The sequence below is a fragment of the Rhinoderma darwinii genome, chromosome 4 (genome assembly GCF_050947455.1).
Source record: "Rhinoderma darwinii isolate aRhiDar2 chromosome 4, aRhiDar2.hap1, whole genome shotgun sequence".
Classification (NCBI taxonomy): domain Eukaryota; kingdom Metazoa; phylum Chordata; class Amphibia; order Anura; family Rhinodermatidae; genus Rhinoderma; species Rhinoderma darwinii.
The window spans coordinates 361,782,620-361,802,878 of NC_134690.1; the positions used below are offsets into that span (position 1 = coordinate 361,782,620).

The following is a 20,259-nucleotide window of genomic DNA, read 5'->3' on the forward strand; positions in this document are numbered from 1 at the left end:
GAACCTACCTTGGCTGATAAATTATCGAAAAAGCCATTAATGACAGCACGTAGGAGCATGAACTTGAAAGACATGCTGGTAAAAAGCCACTATGTGCCAAAAGAATGCAACCTATTTGCAACAAAAAACCCCAGACTTGGCTGCTACCCATGCGGCGACTGTGTGGCATGCACAAATATGGTCCGCACATCAAATTTTTCCTCTATGATTGACAACAGAGAATTTAAAATCCGATACTACATATCTTGTAGTACGACGAACGTTATATACTATGCCACATGTGGCTGTTCAAAGGTATATATCGGTCTGACATCAAGACAATTACGGATTCGAATTAGGGAACATGTGCGCGACATAGTCGCCGCTAGGGAAATTGATGATCTCACTTTACTGAAAACAATCCCCAGACATTTTAAAATGTATCATGCATGCGACCCAAGATCTTTCAAAGCTTGGGGTATAGATAGGGTGATATGTGGCATTAGAGGTGGGGATACCAAGAAATTGCTAGCTCAGAGGGAGTGCAAGTGGATTATCACGCTTGGAACCATGGCCCCTGTTGGTTTGAATGAGACACTCAGTTTTGCGTCATTTTTGTAATCCCTCTACCATTTTTTATTTTGTTTGTGTTTTTAAACTGTATGTCTATTAATTTTTATATTTTCTCCTTCTAGTCTTCTACTTTGGCCTCTTTCTGATCTGAATATATTTACATTGATCCATGATCGACATATTTGTGAAACATCTGTTCTATTGCCTGTGAGACGTTGATTCTCACTATTTGGATCTGCCTGAAATCATCTCTACACGTCGTGGGATAATTCACTGTATTTTATAATTCTTTGTAATTATTTATATATTCGTTATTCTTTTATGTCTATTTGTTGACAGCCTGGGATATAGGTGTAACAAACACATAATGTGTTCCGCTTTAACGAGTGGGACTCTCTTAATTCGGGTCTTTCTCATTATTGTTTAAATTCAGCATTAGTATGCTGTTAATATAATATATATATGTCATTAATAGCACTCTGGGTGCTCACTAGCCATCTTATACAATTTTTGCGATCCCGTCTTATTATATCGACTTTCATACTGATTTTATTATGGTTATTTCCAGTGAGAACCTTTATGGATCGATATGTGCTTTTATATCTGCACTAGATTTTTTACTGCAGTATATAACTTTGCAGCATTAGAATTCGGTCTTTAAACTTACTTTGGCTTTCATCCCATGATTTTGTATACTGGCCCTGCCTGTCATACGCGTCATCGCCGGCTCTGACCCTGTCTGCCGTTTGTGCCTCTCTGCGCGTGCGTGGTTTCCGGAGCCACGCATGCGTAGTGGGGGCTCGGCTGGCAGGTGTGCGAGTCTTGCGATGTTTCGGTCTGACAGGCACGGCCGTATTGATCGACATATTTTGTGAAACATCTGTTCTACTGCTTGTGAGACGCTGATTCTCACTATTTGGATCTGCCTGAAATCATCTCCACACGTCGTGGGATAATTCACTGTATTCTATTTTTTTGGAATTATTTATATATTCGTTATTCTTTTATGTCTATTTGTTGACAGTCTGGGATATAGGTGTAACAAACACATAATGTGTTCCGCTTTAACGAGTGGGACTCTCTTAAATTTGGGTTTTTTCCCATTATTGTTCAAATTCAGCATCAGTATGCTGATAATATTATATATATATGTCATTATAACATGGATTGTATTTTGTGCACTTATTTCATTTATTTTTATATTCATCTCTTATTGGTTTGCTTTTACTGATGAACTGTTTTCTTTTTCTTTCTTTTTTATTATTGTATTTATTTACTCATCACAGCACTCTGGGTGTTCACTAGCTATTTTATACACTTTTTGCGATCCCGCTCTATTATGTCGATTTTCATACTGATCTTATTATGACTATCTCTAGTGAGAACCTTTATGGATCGATATGTGCTTTTATGTCTGCACTAAATTATTGCAGCATATAACTTTGTAGCATCAGTATTCGGTTTTTAAACTTACTTTGACTTCATCCTATGATGTTGTATATCGGCCCCGCCTGTCATACGCGTCATCGCTGGCTCTGACACTGTCTGCCGTTTGTGCCTCTCTGCGCGTGCGTGGTTTCCGGAGCCACGCATGCGTGGTGGGGACTCGGCTGGCAGGTGTGCGAGTCTCGCGATGTTTCGGTCTGACAGGCACGGCCGCATTTATTTGATTTCATTGGCCAACCCGTACCAGCTGACTAGATTAAACAATATATTTAAGGTAGAAGGACTTGATCGAAGATAGTATACCCCTCTGAAAAAGCCATCCACGCGAAACGCGCGTCGGGGTCCTTCCGTACTCGGGAAGTCACTGAACCACAGGAACTATATGGGTTAGTAGTACTATAGGTTTTTACCTGATACCTTTTCTACTTACTTTTCCTCTTGTAGCTTCACTTGCTGGGAAGATATATCTTGCTTGATGTGGGCTTATGTAAACATTTTTTTGCCATTTTCTGAGTCCAGCATTTAATCATTTACCTATAATGTTACTGAGTCTGGATGAATATATGACCCAATTTCACTTATATTCTGGCGTTTTTGCCTTTATTTGATATTCAATTACATTGAACCGACAATATGTTTGTTTGAGCCCTTGCTTGTTTGATTCAACGATCTCCTTCTTCCCGGAGCTGCATTTATAAGAGGTATTTCCTCTATGTTCATTTATGCCACTTGGGAGGTGTACAGGTCTTGGATTTTGTAGTCTAATTTTAATTATATGTAATCTGTACTGTCCTAATAAAGTTTATTTTTCTATGCCATTGGCAAATTTACCTTAATAGTTTATGACTCCTTTGTTCTCAGTGTTTTCTATAGATATCAATATTTTGTAGCATTTTTGAGAAAACAAAAATGTCTTCAGGCTGAAGCTTTTTTTCTCAGACAAAATTATGTTTAGAAGACATTGGGGGCAATTTATTAAGGTTGGCGTTTCTTACGCCAGTCTTAATCTAAAGAAAATTGGAGTAAGAGGCACCTCATATATTAAGAGGCGCACGGCTCTTAATAAATTAAGCGCATCTCTGGCTGTCCATGCGCCAGGAAATCAAATCTACTCCAATGATGGCCGCCCCACCCTCTCAATAAGCCACGCCCACGTGCCAGAGGTTGTGTAAAAATATAAGTCGGAACATTATTGCACAAAAAAACGAATTGCAGCTCTTTTGGCATAGAAGGCTTTATAGATTCCCTTCATTTTTTGTAAATGATTAAAATTTTCTTTCCCTGATTAAACTGAAAAATTGTAAAAAAATTTTTTATTATAGTAAAAGTAAAGTAGAGAATTTTCATGCTATCTATTACAATTATGAGAGCTTGCAAAATAACGAGAATTGCAAATCAAGATTCTGTTTGCTTTTATTATTTCAAATCTCAAGACAAAGATGTATTAAAGTACAATTCCACAAAAACAATTCCACAAGCATAGTAAAATGGATCGTATATACGTATGAATATATGTCATTTATCTTTGTATCAACAGCAAAAATCAGAACATACATTTTCAACAGTGTAAAATACTATTTGTGAACAATAAACTATATTTTGCTTGTCTTGACTAAATATTTTTTTTCTCTTTTTAAGAGGCAGTGACAAGGAATGTAGGAATGTTTTCAGCTAAATATAGTATCGCTTTCATCTTCAGATATTGCTGTTCATTTTGTGTCAGCCTTGTCGGTTATTGCTAAGCTTTTCGGCAATCTTCTGCAACTCCAGATCCATAATGGCCAGATTCTCCAATTCCTTCTCCTACAGAGGAAATATAGAACATTACACAGAATGTATACCTAATAACATGCAGCAATAGATTTCATCAGGTATTGTAGGCTGTCGAAACTACAGTTGTATAGGTATATAGGGTAAATCCCTACAGTTCGAAATGACAGAACTTGCCACCATTTTTTTTTACATATCCCGTTATAAGAACCCGTGTGATGCCGTATAAACTCAGAGACACACAGAAGTACAGTATGGGCCCGTAACAGTCTATGAGAGCCATATTATGGATCTGAACAACACGGATCAGTAATGCGGCCTTATGCATATGCCCTTGGGGGTGACATAAAAACGGAGTGATGATTTGTGTTACAATCAAACATTTCCTACAATTCGGAGCAGCAAAGTGACAACCATTTTGAGAGGGCTTGTGCTTGGAGCACCAGTTGTCTCTTTCCTCATCGCCAATCACTTGGGAGAGGCCCACACGGCACATTACATTTATACTGCATGGTCTGAACTACCGTGTGGGATTAATGTTGCTACTAGATGGAAAATACATTAATATGACAAGCTGACGTCCCTGTCTGCACTTACTATCTGATTATTTCAATCATTTGATGGATTCCTTCTCCAATTGTCTATAATGGTGACAGGCAGGTTCTATCAATGAAATCCCAAGACAGAGAAGCAAAAATGTAACGGGTGTTCAATATATCCTAAAGTGAATCTGTCACCTCAACAATGGACATGGGAAAGATGTCCTTAAAGCAGTGATCCACAACATTTCTTACAATGGGGGAACCCATGAAGTGACGTAGCCCAGTAACCTTACTCCTATCTTAAAGGACCTTGGCGCGGCATTCCGTGATTTTCTGCCAAAATGATGTTCTGCCTGAACGCTGAGAAAAATAATTCACACTTAAAATAGTTTAAATAAAATGTCATATTAACTGTGTTCTGGTAATTACTACAAGGGGAGAGCATATTTTTACCTAACATCCTATTTAATTCTTATTATTTCTTATCAACTTTACTATATGTATTTTCACTTCCAATGAGTATACATACACACATTTATTATTATATTACCATCTCCCAGAATAGGAGTAATGTATGCCTCAGTGTCAAAATGTTAATCGCTTAGTAATTGGGTTATTGTTACCTTCTTACCCATTTCAGTAGCCAGTATTTGTAAATACAGACCATAGCCATAGCCTTGTATCCAATAAGCTATGTTGTTGCACATTGATACATAATCACACTTTGAAATTAATTCCATTGGCCCATCTTGGTGTCAGTCATTCTTTGGCACATAAAAAGGCCGTCAACTCGGCGATCCCCGCCCCTAGAAGAAGCTAGAAATACCGGCGAAACGCGCGTCGGGCGAAATAATTTTTGAAACAATCAACATTGGTGTATAGCCCTAAACCTAGCTAGGACCTAACCTTCAGTGCATCCCACCTCTCGTCCCGGTCCGGCTTTCAAGTAAGCCGCCAGGCCGTCCTTGCTCTGCACACAAGTGGAGTCTCTTTTGAGCAGGGGAGCAGCAGTCAGCGCTTCACATAGCCTGTATTCAGCCTGCCGCTTTTCACTGCTCTCTCGCTTCCTCCGTTCAGTATACAAGCGGAGGAAGCTTTGTATTGGTGAGCTCTGGCATACGGCGCTCTGGCATACAGCTAGAAGGCTAATGACAGCAGATTTACACAGATTTACACGGCCGCACTAGTTGTGGGTGCTTGGTTTCAGTCAGGCATTGTAATTTTTACTACACTGCATGGTCCATTAACATATACCATGTAGCATTGCCCAATCAGCATATCCTATACCATATTCACGGGATATCAGCATTAGGGCCAACAGCTCACACCTTTTATAGTTAGGTGTCAGCACAGGTCTTTCCATTATAATTTAGGTGAATACAAGCGCCATACTCATAACCTATCATTCTAGGCATTTATACTTATGCCAAGGTGATGACTACAGTCAAGCACGGTTAGGCACATATAGGACAACAGGGCCAACTGTCCCTATAGAATGCAGAAATAGGGGTCTCTGCATTCACCAAACTCACACCAATTGTTGATTTTTTAACATTATAACACTTACTGTTATACACCCACACGCTTTTCCCTTTCCCTTCCATTATACTGTTCACTGAATGGTGGTGTACACCTTGTGTGGTTTTCTGCATAATTAGTGTTTAAAATTTGGAGGGCAATTGCCAACTCTCCCCAGCGTAAGGCCAGACTGCCACTGAGCTTAGAACAGAAAGCAACCTGGTGCCTATACTCCCCAGCTGCGCTGACCGCCCACTGGAAGGTGAATTTTTGGATAAAGTTTGTTCAAACTTTTTGTTTCCACAATCTATTGCCAATAAAAAAAAATGAAATTACTGTTTTATATCCAGATTTTTCATTTACATTTATGCTGTTTTCCATTGTAGTGTAACTGCTGTTATGTTCTTTTGACCATATTATTTTGACACTATTGTGCCAATTCCAGTTTCCCAGACATGATTCAGTTGATTTGTTTAGAGCAGTTGCTAGGGATACACTGCTTAACAACCATATTCTTTTTTTAGGCAGCACATCCATAGCAACCAGTCTGATTAAAGTTGTTTAGTTCTTTAGCTCAAACAGAACTGCCAAGGAGGCTTAGTAAGACATTAAAGGGTAACCAGTGACATATCAGAGGTTTTAAACTACGAGGGTCTAGGTCCTGAGACCGCCATTATTGGTTAAACAAATCGCAGAAGCGTGTAGTTAAGCGATGTACAGACTCATAGAAACTCCATACACTACTCTGCTTGCCTCTTCTGGGAAAGCCTAGCAAAACTTATCACAACCAAAGGCGCACAACGCTCAGCGGAGCACTTTTGCCCTTATGTTTCAGAAATCAGTAGGTCAATGTGCGCCATATTATGGATCTGTGTAACACGAATATGTAAAAGGGCTGTATGCAAGGGCCCTTACTGTCACATTTATTATATAAATTTAAAAATACATTTAGGCTGAAAACCTCTTTAAAGTAGTACATTATTTACCTCCTCTTGTGTTAAAGGCCTTTGGTGCAGTCTGCTCCGTTCATTAACATGGCGCTTTTTTATTTCTTCTGAATCATAGAAGTCGGGAAACTCAACAGACTTTTTCTTGTAGTTAAGTAGCTGAGCCAGTTCATCCATTCTGTCATATTGTCTTTTTTCTTCAAACTTGGGGATTTTTGGTGGATTCCCTTTCTCACCATATTCATGATTTATGTCATCAAGGAACTGCTTTTTCCCCCATAAGTCATAATCATCATAGTCTTGGAACAGGTTTTTGGTTTGCAAACTTCTCTTTCTCTCTTCTTCGCTGTTTTCATTGTTCTCAAAATATCTGTTCTTCCACCTGAAAGGGTCATCAGGAATTGCATATTTGTTGAATGACCTTGTTTCTTCTTCAGAATGACGTCTTTTGTACTTGTCATTGACGGGGTAATTTGATTCATCTGTATTTTTTTCATTATAATGTCTTACATTTTTCTCGTAAGACAAGTCTGGATAATATCTTTTCATTTCATCCACTATTTCATCACCTATATAGTGTCTCTTGTCTTCTTGCTTCTTTTCTTGTCTATGTGATCCATCTTCTTCACTGTCCTGGAGATGATGTTTCAGCTTCCTGTAGAGTTCTTGTTGCTCTAGCCTATCATGTTCATGACGTTTCTCAATATCTTCCTTGCCCTCTTCACTGTCTTCATTACTTTGTTCATAATTTGGTTGAACATTTTTCTGACCTTGCCATCTCTTTATTTCTAAATGATGATTCTTCTCTTCATAATGATGTCCCAACTCCCTCTCATTGCTTTCCTCAGTATCGTGGTGGTCTTTTTCTTCTTCGCTGTCTTGGTGATGGTGCCTCTTCTCTCTGGACTCTTCAGAAGTTTCTCTCTCATGGTGTGTTTTCGTCTCATAATTATTTTTCAGGTGATTCCCAAAAGGGTCTTGACCATAGTGTGAGTTTTGTCCCCTGTAGTGAAATGTATCTCCCTCTGAAGGAATGTGATTCCTCTGTCCTTCTTGATGACTTCTCTTTTCGTCATAATCAAAGAATCTTTGGGCAAAGTTATCATGCTTTGCATCATAACTTCTTTTTCTTTCTTCTTCCTTTTCATCAGATTCCTCAGAGATTTCATTAGAGTGGGCCGAAAGGTATTTGTCTGAGTGGAAAATTGGGTCTTTTGAACTTTTGCTTATGAGGTGTCTTTTCATGATTTCCTCTAAGTTTCTTGGATCCTCATCTTCCTCTGAGAAATCTTCAACACTTTTAGCTGTATGGTGAACTTTTTTGTCAAAGATATCATGCTTTCCTTCTTGTGAATCATCATGATGATGTTTGTCCTTTTTTTCAATTTCTTCTTTCTCATTACGGTTTTTGTGAGCCCCTCTTTCCTCATCATCCCCATCTTCTTCATCATCAACAAAAAAGTCCCTTTCTTTGGAGTGTCCGGTGCTCTCCCCTTTATCATCTATACGTGTTTTTTCTTCTTCCTTTTCCTCTTTGCTTTTATCTTCTGCATGGTGTCGTTTCTCTTCATTTTCTTCTTTTGGTAAATCCGGACTCTGTTTTACTTCTTCATTGGTTTCATATCGGTGTTTATCTAAATTGATAAAATCTTTAATGTTTCTTATTTCATTCTGTTTTTCTTCTTTTTCATCCAAACTGTGTTGACTGCCTAGAATAGATGTTTTACAATAATTAAATTAGTATCAGTGTTCAATACCTCTATAATACAACGTTTGATATTATGGAACTCTACTATGGAATCAGCACTTTGCTCTATATGTGAAAAAAGCTGATACCAAACAAAGGAGTACAGAAAATTCAGATGGTGCATCTGCCAACTCTAGGACAATGAACAGGCATGAACACTCCTGGATGCAAGGTGCCCTGCCCAGCCCAGCCATAATGTACTGTATTCTCTTATTTTATGGAGGCATTTCCAAAAGATGTAGTGTGTATCTTATATGTATAGGCTTTTTTTTTTTTTTTTATATATAACTTTGGTATTTGTTCCCTTCATAGTAATCCAAAAACGGTGTAGACGTTAATCATCCATGGTACATGATAATACAATGATGTATTATCCATGTACTATGGTTGAGTAACGCCTACACCATTTTTTGTTTACTCTGGAGTGCCACTTCATCTTCTTTTGTTTGCATATTGAATAGGATCGGAGTCAACCGCTTGGAAGCTGAGCACCCGAACTGACAGTACAACTCCAACTGTGTTCACAGTGCCGCCTTACCCTATTTGCTGTTCCCTTCATGTGTACTTATTTCTGAGAGTTTTTTCCAAACCTGTTTTTAACTAAATAAAATATATGAAGAAAATGCTGCCCACAAATACAGCTGTATATAAAAAAAGCTATACTTATGTGCATACGCCCATGATCCAGCCCTGGCTAGATGTGATGTGTTGCCCTTTGATGGAGTAAAAGTATATATCAGTTAGACCACCACTGCTCATCATGATGACCCCTCATTAGCCGTCACAATGGCTTCCCCTTCACCGTTGAGGCACACTGAATTTGATTGCTCAAATCCCTCTCTAAATGAGTCTACAAACTTAATGCGACCCTCCGGTCCTGCAACAACAGGTCTCCTCTGTGCTGTCCCAAAAAGGCTGCAGCGCTTCTTAGACTATGAGTCTGAGACGCTCCCAATGTTCTCGGATTGGCCTTAGCACCGCACGTGAGCAGTTCTGTCCAATCCTCGAACAGAGGGAGTGTCTCAGACTCCGTCTGAGAAGCGCCGTGGCCATTTTAAGGCAACACAGGGGAGACACTAAAATGGCTGATCCATAGCATATGGAGCAACTGGAGGCCATTAGATATTATTGCTCAATATACCCAATTACATTTAGAATTTTGTTCTGAGAGCGGAGAGTCGCTTTAACATCATAGACTTTTTCCAGAGAAAGTAACAGCCTGTGTTTACATTAAGTTACAGCCCTACTTTCAACGTATGCCCCGGGAAAGCTCCCAGTGTATATGCTGCACGTATTCATAGGCACCCATTCACCCGATATAAATATGCCAAAAGGGTGTCACTTAATACTGGACCCAGTGTAAACTCATGTAGTCACAATCAAAAAATGTCAACAATCTAGTACAATTGATCTATATTCAGTCCAAACCTGGTGGTAAATTAAGATGATGGATATTTGGTAAAACAAAACAGTGGTCATTTCTAAGAAGATAACCTGCAGAATATTTCAAATAATAATACATCTAAGAATGGATGAGCAAGTAAGAAAGTTCTTGATAAGAATATGATTTGAGTGTATTTTTTCACAGTGATAATTAAGATATAAATCATTACTTTTATTAAAGCCTATTACAATCCAACACAGATACAGAAAAGTCCACAATTAATTCAAATAAATAACATTTTTGCTACTGAGACATAAAGAGTGAAAATTATTTTTCTGCATGTTTGTTTTGAGCGTTCCCCCCTGTAGTGACTTACAGATGTAAAGGCTATGAAGTGTTGCAAAGCATTATGGGAAGTTAATAAACCACTTCATAAATAGAATATAATAGACCAGTGACTCAACCATGTACATCTGTGATAATAAGACATTCGGAAAAATATCAGTGTATGTATCAATCCACTAAACAGAAGGGCTATTAACTGTAATGAAAATACTTCTATTCCTCCCTGGTCAAAAATAAAAATATCTATTTATGCTGTAGTCTGCATGCAGAATAGGTTAGTGATTCGATGGCTGTAATTGCAGTCCCAAATGAAAGATTTGTTCCTACTTTCCTCTGCTGGGATCTATGCCCATGGAGCAGAAATAGTACAGTAGTTTGGGCCCACTAGAGGGAATCATTTTGAGGGACCCTGCTCTAAAAATATCCGGTACTTTTCCACTTTTAGATGCTAAGTAAAGATTACGTTATAATTGTGCACACAGGTTACATCATAAACAAAGAATGAATTGTTCTTTATAAAAAGAAAAGAAAACAACTGATAAAAATGCTCGCTTGGCCACTTTATGGTGTCCGAACCTGGGCCCACCAAAGTAACCCGGGGGGGGGGGGGGGCAGTCTGAGCCTCTACAACTGTGTTACCAAGCTCTAAGACTACTACTAATATTTTCTGCATGTTAGGAAAACTCTCATTATTTAAAAAACTAATGTGACTTGGTGGGCAGAACGCTGTATTCTAAAGTTTAATATTTTTTTTCAAACCAGAGAGTATTACAGCTTCGGTAAATAATGGTTAAACACAATCGAGTCACATTTTTATGACCACCAGCTAAGATCAACTGTAATCGCTGTATGCAGCAGGGACAGCAGCTAGACTGGGTTGGGATTGACTCAATAGGGTACTGGTAGGTTGTATCAGGTATTTTGAGCCATGCTGACTGCAGTACATCCCACGTTTGCTGGAGGGTGTGCGGAGTAGGATCCATAGAGCGAACAAGACGATCAAGGTGGTCCCACAGACGCTCAATTGAGTTCAAGTCTGGTAAATTAGGGGGCCAGGGAAGTACTTGGAAGTCTTGGTCGTGCTCTTTCAACCAGTGTCGGACATTTCTAGCCGTGTGACATGTCACATTATCTTGCTGGAAGATTCCATCTGTCTCAGGGAAGACAAACAGCATGTATGGGTGGACGCAATCTGCAACGATGGATTCATACCCAAACTGGATGAGTGGCCCAGAGAATGCCACCTCATACCATAACGCTGCCGCCACCAGGATGTTTGTTCTCTGATGTTTCTCGTCTGACACGGCAACGCCCATTCTTTCAATGAAGCAGAAAACGAGACTCATTGGAGAAGGCAACCCTTTGCCAATCATCGGTGGTCCCTTTCTGATACTGTCGTGCACATTGAAGCCTTTTTTTCCGATGCACCTTTTTTAGCATAGGAGTAGTGACCATCCGTCTGCTTTGGAGCCCCATACACGTTGAACTGTTGTTTTAGACACACGTCTGGTAGCCCCCTGTTTGATTTTTATGGTGAGCTGCTCCACTGTAGCGTGTTGTTCGGCCCTCGGGCACCTTCGTAGCCGACATTCACCTCTCACATCAATGGCACGTGGTGCTCCGCAGTTTCCACGTCGGTTATTCCCAATGGTGCCATTTGTCCACTCACGATGCACTTTCACTACAGCAACACGCAAACATTTCATAAACTACGCTGTTTCAGAGATACTGCCACTCTTGGCCCAAAAGCCAATAATCATCCCTTTTTGCAACTCTGATAATTCACCCTTTTTTTTACCAATGGCAACAACAAGTCATATGTGTTCAGACAGCCTATCAGACGACTTATACACCCACCAAGCCAGCCCACGACACATCACTTCCTTCATAGGCTACATGCTGCCGACGTCGAAAGTAGGAGGTGGTCATAATAATGTGACTCGACTGTGTATTATGTATAACGAAAAGTTATACAATTTTCCAATATACTTTCTGTATCAATTCCTCATGGTTTTCAAGATTTCTGATTGCAATTTCAATAGGATCCTTCATTGTTGACCACCAAAAATGTGCCCTGGTCATGTGATGGTCACACAGGGCCACAGCTCGTTACAGGGCACAGCCCTGATTACTATAACGAGCCTGCGTGATCATCACATCATCAGGACAGATCAAAACAACGAAGGTTCTTGAAAACTGTGGGATACAGAATTGATACAAGAAGTATATTGGAATAGCTTTTTTTTTTTGGTATAACTTTTTATTATACAAAGATTAAACTTTATTTGCTGTAACCAGAATACCCATTTAGGGCCATGCTCACACCATTGTTTGCATCCTGTTGAAAGATACTTTGTTATTTAAAAAAAATAGAAACAAAGGTACATTTGAAACAGGAGGCAACAGGATGCCTATCCAGTTGCATACTGTTGCCCTTGACTTCTGTTTTACAAAAAACAGGATACATCGGGATCCTGTTCATAAACAGGACAGAAAAGAGGAGCCTGCCTCGTTTTTGTGTTCTGTTACATTGTGTTATAACTATAAATTTGGCCAACAAAAAAACAGTACCTCTTAACAGGATCTAAAAATGTGGTGCGATGAATTTATCACATGTATTAAAAAGAAGAAATAAGTTCCCTACATCCCTACAACTTGCAAAATTAGTTTTCCTGATTATAGGGAAAGATATGCTCTAGCTGTAGAGTGAATGTTGCAAGTAACTGTACTTTATAGTAGCTGTTCGTTTAAAAAACATCTACAAACCCTTACACTTGGCGATAGCGGTGATTTCTGTTCTGCTTCATAGCAGCTTATTATTTCAGACTGAATAAGATAGAATATTTTAGCCCAAAGAAAAAGATCGGTGATAATTTTATGTCTGATTATGGGGGCGGCAGCGTAACCTGGATACAGTATGAGATTTATCTATCTTTACCCTGAGCTGTATTACAAGGCATATCAAACAAAGCCAGAAAATGTTATTTTCTGCAAAGCGAAACGCGTCACTCTTATGTAACACTGGAAATGGATATAGAAACATGATTTAATATTACATACAGTTTGTTACTGGAGCATAAATTTACTTTTTACCAACATGTTTTCTGTCAGCATCAAGGTTCGGCAGTCATGAACAGGAGAAAATGGTCTTTGTTTCTTTTTGTATATAAGTCTTCATTGGAATATGAAACGTTACGCTCTGTTCACTCTGGCATCAAGGCTTCCTTTTTTTCCACAGGATGCAAGTTTAATCTGTTATAATCTCTTGATTTATATTGGGCTCATCAGGTTTTCATTTTTTCTTTACTACAGGATTTAATACTGTAGCATGCTAGAATATACTGCCCATCACAAAATAATGAAAACCTGCCAGGAAAATATCTAAAACAGAACCTTATGCAACATTGTAATATAGGATTTCCTGCACTGAATGTAATTGTAGCAAACTGTCAGGTATGAGAGGTACATGAATAGGTTTTCAGCCTCTGGGATGTTTCCATTCACTGATAGCAAACAGAGATATTGTAAATGGATAGCTATTAAAACACAGAATGTATTACAATGTTGCAACTGAAAAATATATATATCCTATAAACAATAGAAGTAGCATGTAGGCCAAAATATAATAAAATTGCTTACTTTATTAGGTATATGAAATAACAATATAGGTTAGAAAATTACTGACACAATAAAACCGGGAGGCACAAACTTTTATTACACTTCTCGATGATTACAGTATATAAAGCATGAACAAGAAAGGTAACGCCAAGCCAAGGAGGTAATGACTTTACTTGTCACCAGTTTTATAGTTTAGCATTGGTGGGGTGTCACTTCAGGTTCCAGGAAATCCTGCATTTCGCTGTTTTCTGGACAAGTAGAAAATATCCAGAATGATGGATCACACAATGACCACTTCTCATTTTCTTCTTGCTCATATAAGCAGGAACTCCGTTATTCCTTGGATGCCAAGAATTTTCTGTTGTTAGCGAAGTTGCCAAAGAGCGGAGATTCACTTTTACACCACAAAGATTATTATTGACAATCTGTGATGTAATAAATTACTAAAATGTGAGTAAAACTAAAATACAATCTCAGATTGATCTATTGTCCTCGACTTAGGCTGTGTTCACATCTGTGTCAGGGCTCCGTTCTGACACTCCGTCGAAACGGAGCCCTGACTGACACAAGCGGAAACCAGAGGTTTCCGTTTCCATCACCATTGATTTCAATGGTGATGGATCCGGTGCCAATGGTTTCCGTTTGTCTCCATTGTGCAAGGGTTCTGTCGTTTTGAACCTCTGGTTTCCGTTTGTGTCAGTGAGGGCTGCGTTCCAACGGAAAATTTCAACAGAATGTCGGAATGGAGCCCTGACGCAGATGTGAACGCAGCTTTACATGTACAGTCATCTCCCTCCGGAGATCAATAAAGTCTATCTTATCTTATCTTTAGGTGTGTACGAAATCTAGCATGCTGGGATCCCATCCTATCTTTGAGAACATGGAGCTGAGAAAAGCTAATTTAAACGGTCCAAAAAAAACCATGGCCATAGATGGCAGTATCACAAAACTGTGAATTTTCTTTTTACTTCATGCCCCTCACGTTTAACTAGCAATGTGTGGAGATGGGTTGCATTCCCAAACCGCAACCCCCAGATTGAATTACATTAATAGAACAAGCTACCATCTTGGGACGCTGTACAAGGATGTTATAGACTATAGAGTAGATATAATAAAATAAATGATCTAACCCCCCCCCACTGGCTGGTCAACCATGGGGGGCTTAGCTACACAGGGGGTGCAAAGGTGTGTCACCTCTGTGGTCTCTCTGCCACATAAAAATACACCAGTATTATAATATGGGTTAGGGTTAGTAGAGTTAGGATTAGTGCAGTGGCGTAGCTATAAGGGTCGCAACGGAGGCAGATACAGTTCAGTTCAATGTTGGATCCTCGCTCAAGCATTCAATGTGCCGCCAGAGGCTCGACGAAGGCAGGTGCGATGTAGTGACGTCATCGCAACTGTCTGCGCCGAGTCACTCACAGCACAGTGCAGAGGAGGAGACGGATCTCCTTCACCCGTCATGGGAACGGGGATAGTTAAGTAATTATGTTATTATTTTTCTATTAGGTACGTACATATGGGGGCATTATACTCGGTATAGGAGGGGGGGGGACTCGTATGGTAGATGCTGAGGGAGCATTATACTGTATGGCGGGGCATTATACTGTATGGATCAGCTATGGGGGGCATTATACTGTATGTGGCAGCTATGGAGGGCATTATACTGCATGGGGGCATTATACTGTATGGGGCAGCTATGGGGGGCACTATAATGTATGAGGCATTATACTGTATGGGGCAGCTATAGGGGCATTATACTGTATGGGGGAATTATACTGTATGGGGCAGTTATGGGGGGCATTATATTGTATGGGGCATTATAGAGTATGGGGCAGCTATGGGGGCATTATAATGTATGTGGCAGCTATGGGGGGCATTATATTGTATGGGGGCATTAAATTGTATGGGATGAATTATACTGTATGGTGGGCATTATACTGTATGGGGCAGCTATGGTTGGCAATATACTGTGGGGGTCGCTATGGGGGCATTATACTGTGTGGGGGGCAGCTATGGTGGCATTATACTGTGGGGGCAGCTATGGGGGGCATTATACTGTGTGGGGGCAGCTATGGGGCATTATACTGTGGAGGCAGCTATTGAGAGCATTATACTATGAAGGCATTCATGGGGTCTGTCGGGCAAGGCGGCTGGGCATAGGCGTGTGCAGGGTTCTGGTGGTGTTGGGGAGGTGTAGGGGGGCGCAAGCTGAATTCTTGCACCAGGGCCCATGAGCCTTTAGCTACGCTCCTGGATTAGTGGGTTAGGGTCAGTGGGTTAGGTTAGTGGGTTAGGATTGATGTCTATAATTTTTTTTAAATTGTATTGTGATTAGTTTCCAGAATATATTATGGAGGAGCTGCCCTGATTGCACCTAAAAAACATACCATCCTGTAGTCCTAATTGGCAGGCCCATATATAGTTTAGACTATATGCAGACAAGACTATTGAGCCCATCAGCCATCTATCAAGAGGGATCACTTAACTGCCCTTATCTTTAATTTGGTGTCTCGCACATGCCATCATGTAACGCTTACTAAATACAGTCATTATTCTGTCCGGCTTCTTTCTGTGAAGTTTAGCCTTGGGTTAATATCGGCTGGCTGCGTTCATTAGTTTTGTTCCCTTAGATTACAGCACAGCCATTACATTACATTTTGAAATCATATATTTTTTTTTTTAGACAAATACTATTTTACAGTACGGAGTTAATGTATTTCAGCTGCAATATTGAAAACCAACATTACAGCCTCTAATGACATAATGACATATGGCAAATGCAACCCCTCGGGATTGTCAACAGTGCGATCATAGGAAGCATTCTTTTCCAGCAATGCTGCTTATTCAATGGAGTTCTGTTTGGCTTTGCTTACAATGCTATTTACTTGTCACAATTTATATGATACAAAGGCAGAGATTATATTAAAGCAATAGTAACCCCAGAATTCAGAGATCAGTGCGCAGATGTCATGTAATCCAATTGACAAAAATCCTCTAATAAACACATACAGAACATAAATCATCCAATATCATAGATAAATATAACTGGATTTAAACAGAACATAATGGATTATTTTGTTTAAAGGGATGTTTACATGATATAATGTTATGGCACATCGCTAATATATGCCAAAATATTTTGCATCAGTGAGGGTCCAACCTCTTGGACTCCCATTGATCCGGACTCATGCACAGCAGAACTCCCGGCCGCCCCCTGTGCTGGAAACTACAAAACAGCTCCATTCAAGTTTGCGACCGGGAGCATTGCGGTGTAGGAAAACATTGTGAATTAGCCGCAGTGCTAAACCGTGGCCCCTTAATTCTAAGGATTGATGGTGGTCCCATCAGTCGGACTCTCATCGATCGGTCAATGATGGCAGATGTTAGCGATATGTCATTTCTTACTATAATGGGACACCCCTTTTAGACATTTTTCAGATCTAGATCAAATTTTTGTCCAATAAATGTTCCTAAAGATTCAAAACCTTTTACCTCAACATATTCATTTGATTATTGATATTGGCTTATTATTCATTGTATGAAAAAAAAATTTACGTCTTTGTCCAGCTTTACACAGCAAAAAATAATAAAATCTGAAGTACCACAAATTCTCCTCCACCCGTCGTGGAGAATAAGAACTGAAGATGTCTACTTCCCAGTCTGTAATCTGTGGTCAAGTGTAGTATTTGTTCTTATCAGTAGTGGAAAGACTGCTGTGTGAAATGGATCTACACACGGTGGTAGGTTTGTAAGTAATGGGTGTACGACGGGGGCTTAGAGGTGCACCCAAAGACGATCAGCAGCCCCCAGATCAAAGCCATGGGCTGAGCAGTTTAAAATCCAGTGGTGCAGAGGTTTCCCAGAAGTGTGGACAAGGTGCCTGAAGCCATCATAAGTAGAAGCCCACTAATTGATAGCACATTTGTACGCACTTCACTTTCTCACTTTTGAGAGCACTCACCTCTTTTTATCAACCAGGCCTTCTGTTTTAGCATCGATAAAGAAATGTCATAATTCCTGTCATATGGCTGCACATTTTTCTTACGTCCACTGTGTTTTCAGGACTTTTTTTTAAGGGCGTCTGTCCTGATGGTTGGGGTGTGTGGCCAATAGGCTCCTCCCCTTGCAATCCATGGCGCCCACCTAGACTTTGATCTCTGAGGAATGCTTGGGCAGCAGCCTAGACAGAAACCAGGACACAGAAGGACCTACCTGAGCTTCAGAAATCACTGATCCTTGCAATGCCTTCTGGCTTAGAGGGACTTGGGGGCCCTTTATTATTTTTTGAGTGGGTTTGCAATAGACAGAATTCTTGTTCACTTTTTGTGTGATTCACATAATGCTTTTTTTTTGGCATTTAGATGAGACACAGCAAAATGCAGGTTGTTCTCCTATTGTATAACAACTGCTCAAGGTCTTCCAACTATTTCAATATTGTCTCCTGATCCCACTTACAATCTACAATAGTTTTGTAAACTCTAAATAATCATTTCAAAAACATTACAAGATGCAAATTGTTTCACAGTAATAATCAATTATCTGAATCTGGAGTACTTTAGCTGTGTGATTTGCAACACACTGAAGATTACAATGGATAAATGTATTCGGAATAGAAATTTAATTATATTTTACTATGACATTTTCTACCATACTGTATATGAGCTGCTAGTTTAGGGTATTATGTCAATGCCATTTCTATTACTTACTTTTCTTCAGGATTTCTTTACATTCTGGGTCAATTGGTGGAGCATTGGGTTTGGCCAAAGCATTTGAAAGCACTTCAACGATACAACGCGTTACCTAGATAAAAGTAGAAAATAAATACATATGTTATCATGTTTGAATGAGTGAAGAATATATACAGTGATTAAATATGGGGAAATATCTTTATTGTAAAGTTACTAATATGGCTATGGAAAACACAACATGAATTGAAGAGCTCCTCTAAATGGTCAGCTGTAGTAGTAGTTCATATACATCGTCATTTTTTTAAGAGTGGTAATGGTTAGATAATGAAATGTTGCATAACAAATTTGTCTATTTCCTTTTTTCCCACATAAAGAATCATAGCCACCTCTTCACAAATGGATCCCTACATACAAAATACATCACTGATACATTTATATATCATTCTTGAGAATATTGAATTAGCCCTCCCAAATGGTTAAAGAAGCACTCCAGCATTTTTCTTTGCATATTTAGTGCAGCATAGAATAATGTAGAGGCTTTGTGTATGCCTTGAGTATACCTGTTTTAGTTGATGTGCCATTTATGGGTTGCCTGCCATCTTGGTTACTTCTTCCCCTCTGATATGGTTCCACTAATGCAGCCTACATTTGCCATGATGCTTCTGGCTTGGCAGAGGCAGCAGAGTGCCGTCACACTGCACTGCTCTGTTCTGAGTCCTATCTAAGTGCAGTAAGTGATAGATCAGTGATATAGATCTGCTGTCCATTAACTGCAGAGTCTCAGTGTATCCTATGTAATGCAGCTTCAGCCTTTCTGCTAGTGATAGGTTTCTCCATATCAGTTTTTACACAGGAGACAGTGAGGAGCAGCATCTCATATAAATACACTGGTCTGGCCGGGTGAGTCAGGGGAGGTTTAGAACTCTGCCACTAATCATTGTATTCACTCACCGATTATATCACTGCACTCCTGCTCCCTTAGATATGGGAGAAATTATCTTATCAGAGGCACTATATGCATGGAGGGACATACAGCAGAAAAAGGAGTGTGTAGCTGGGTGGGCGGGGGGGGGGGGGGAATCTCAGTGCTGCCAGGAGGAATTTGATAGGGGATGATGTAATCCTGTAGTTCCCAAGAAGTCCTCTACACAGCGGAGTGACCTCCTGTCTATACATAAGAGCATGGTCTATTTTGGTGGTGAGAATGAAATCACATGACACAGCTGCCCATAATGAAAGGGTTCAAAATACATGAATGAGAAACAAATAACACTGCTATAATATTGCCGGTGAGTGCAAATGATAATTTCAGGAGTGCTTCCTTAAAGAAACACTCCAAGCAAATTTGTTTAGGCATGTTATGTCTGGTGCAAGGCCTGAGGGGGGCGTTTTATGACACGTATTTTTTATTTGGTATTCTTTAAATATCTGTGTCAAGCTCCACCACCTCAAGCCCTGAACTGGGCATAACACAGTCTATAGATTTCACCTGGGGTATTTCTATTACCCTTCAGTCCCACTTTAATAGTGAGAAATAGAACACGCATGATAAATCATTATAGAATAGTAGTATGGTCATTGCTTGGTAACATGAGATAAGCAGACTTAAAGGGTTTATCCCATGAAACAATAAAGGCTAAGCGGTAAGCGGGCACATGCAGGGTTCATATCTGCTGTTGGGAAACAGAGCTTTACAATT

At 39.7% G+C, this 20,259-nt stretch overlaps 1 protein-coding gene across 1 annotated transcript in view; it reads right to left on the minus strand.

The window, feature by feature from the left end:
• Positions 1-3,393: 3,393 nt before the first annotated feature.
• The window catches only part of CHGB (chromogranin B), a 44,481-nt gene continuing 27,615 nt past the window's right edge, over positions 3,394-20,259 (minus strand). The window contains exons 3-5 of the mRNA XM_075863051.1: positions 18,579-18,672; positions 6,815-8,484; positions 3,394-3,801 (exon numbers count right to left, since the gene is read on the minus strand). Of these exons, the coding sequence (XP_075719166.1) occupies positions 3,718-3,801; positions 6,815-8,484; positions 18,579-18,672 (1,848 nt within the window). The 3' untranslated portion in view covers positions 3,394-3,717. The remainder of the gene's footprint in view (positions 3,802-6,814; positions 8,485-18,578; positions 18,673-20,259) is intronic.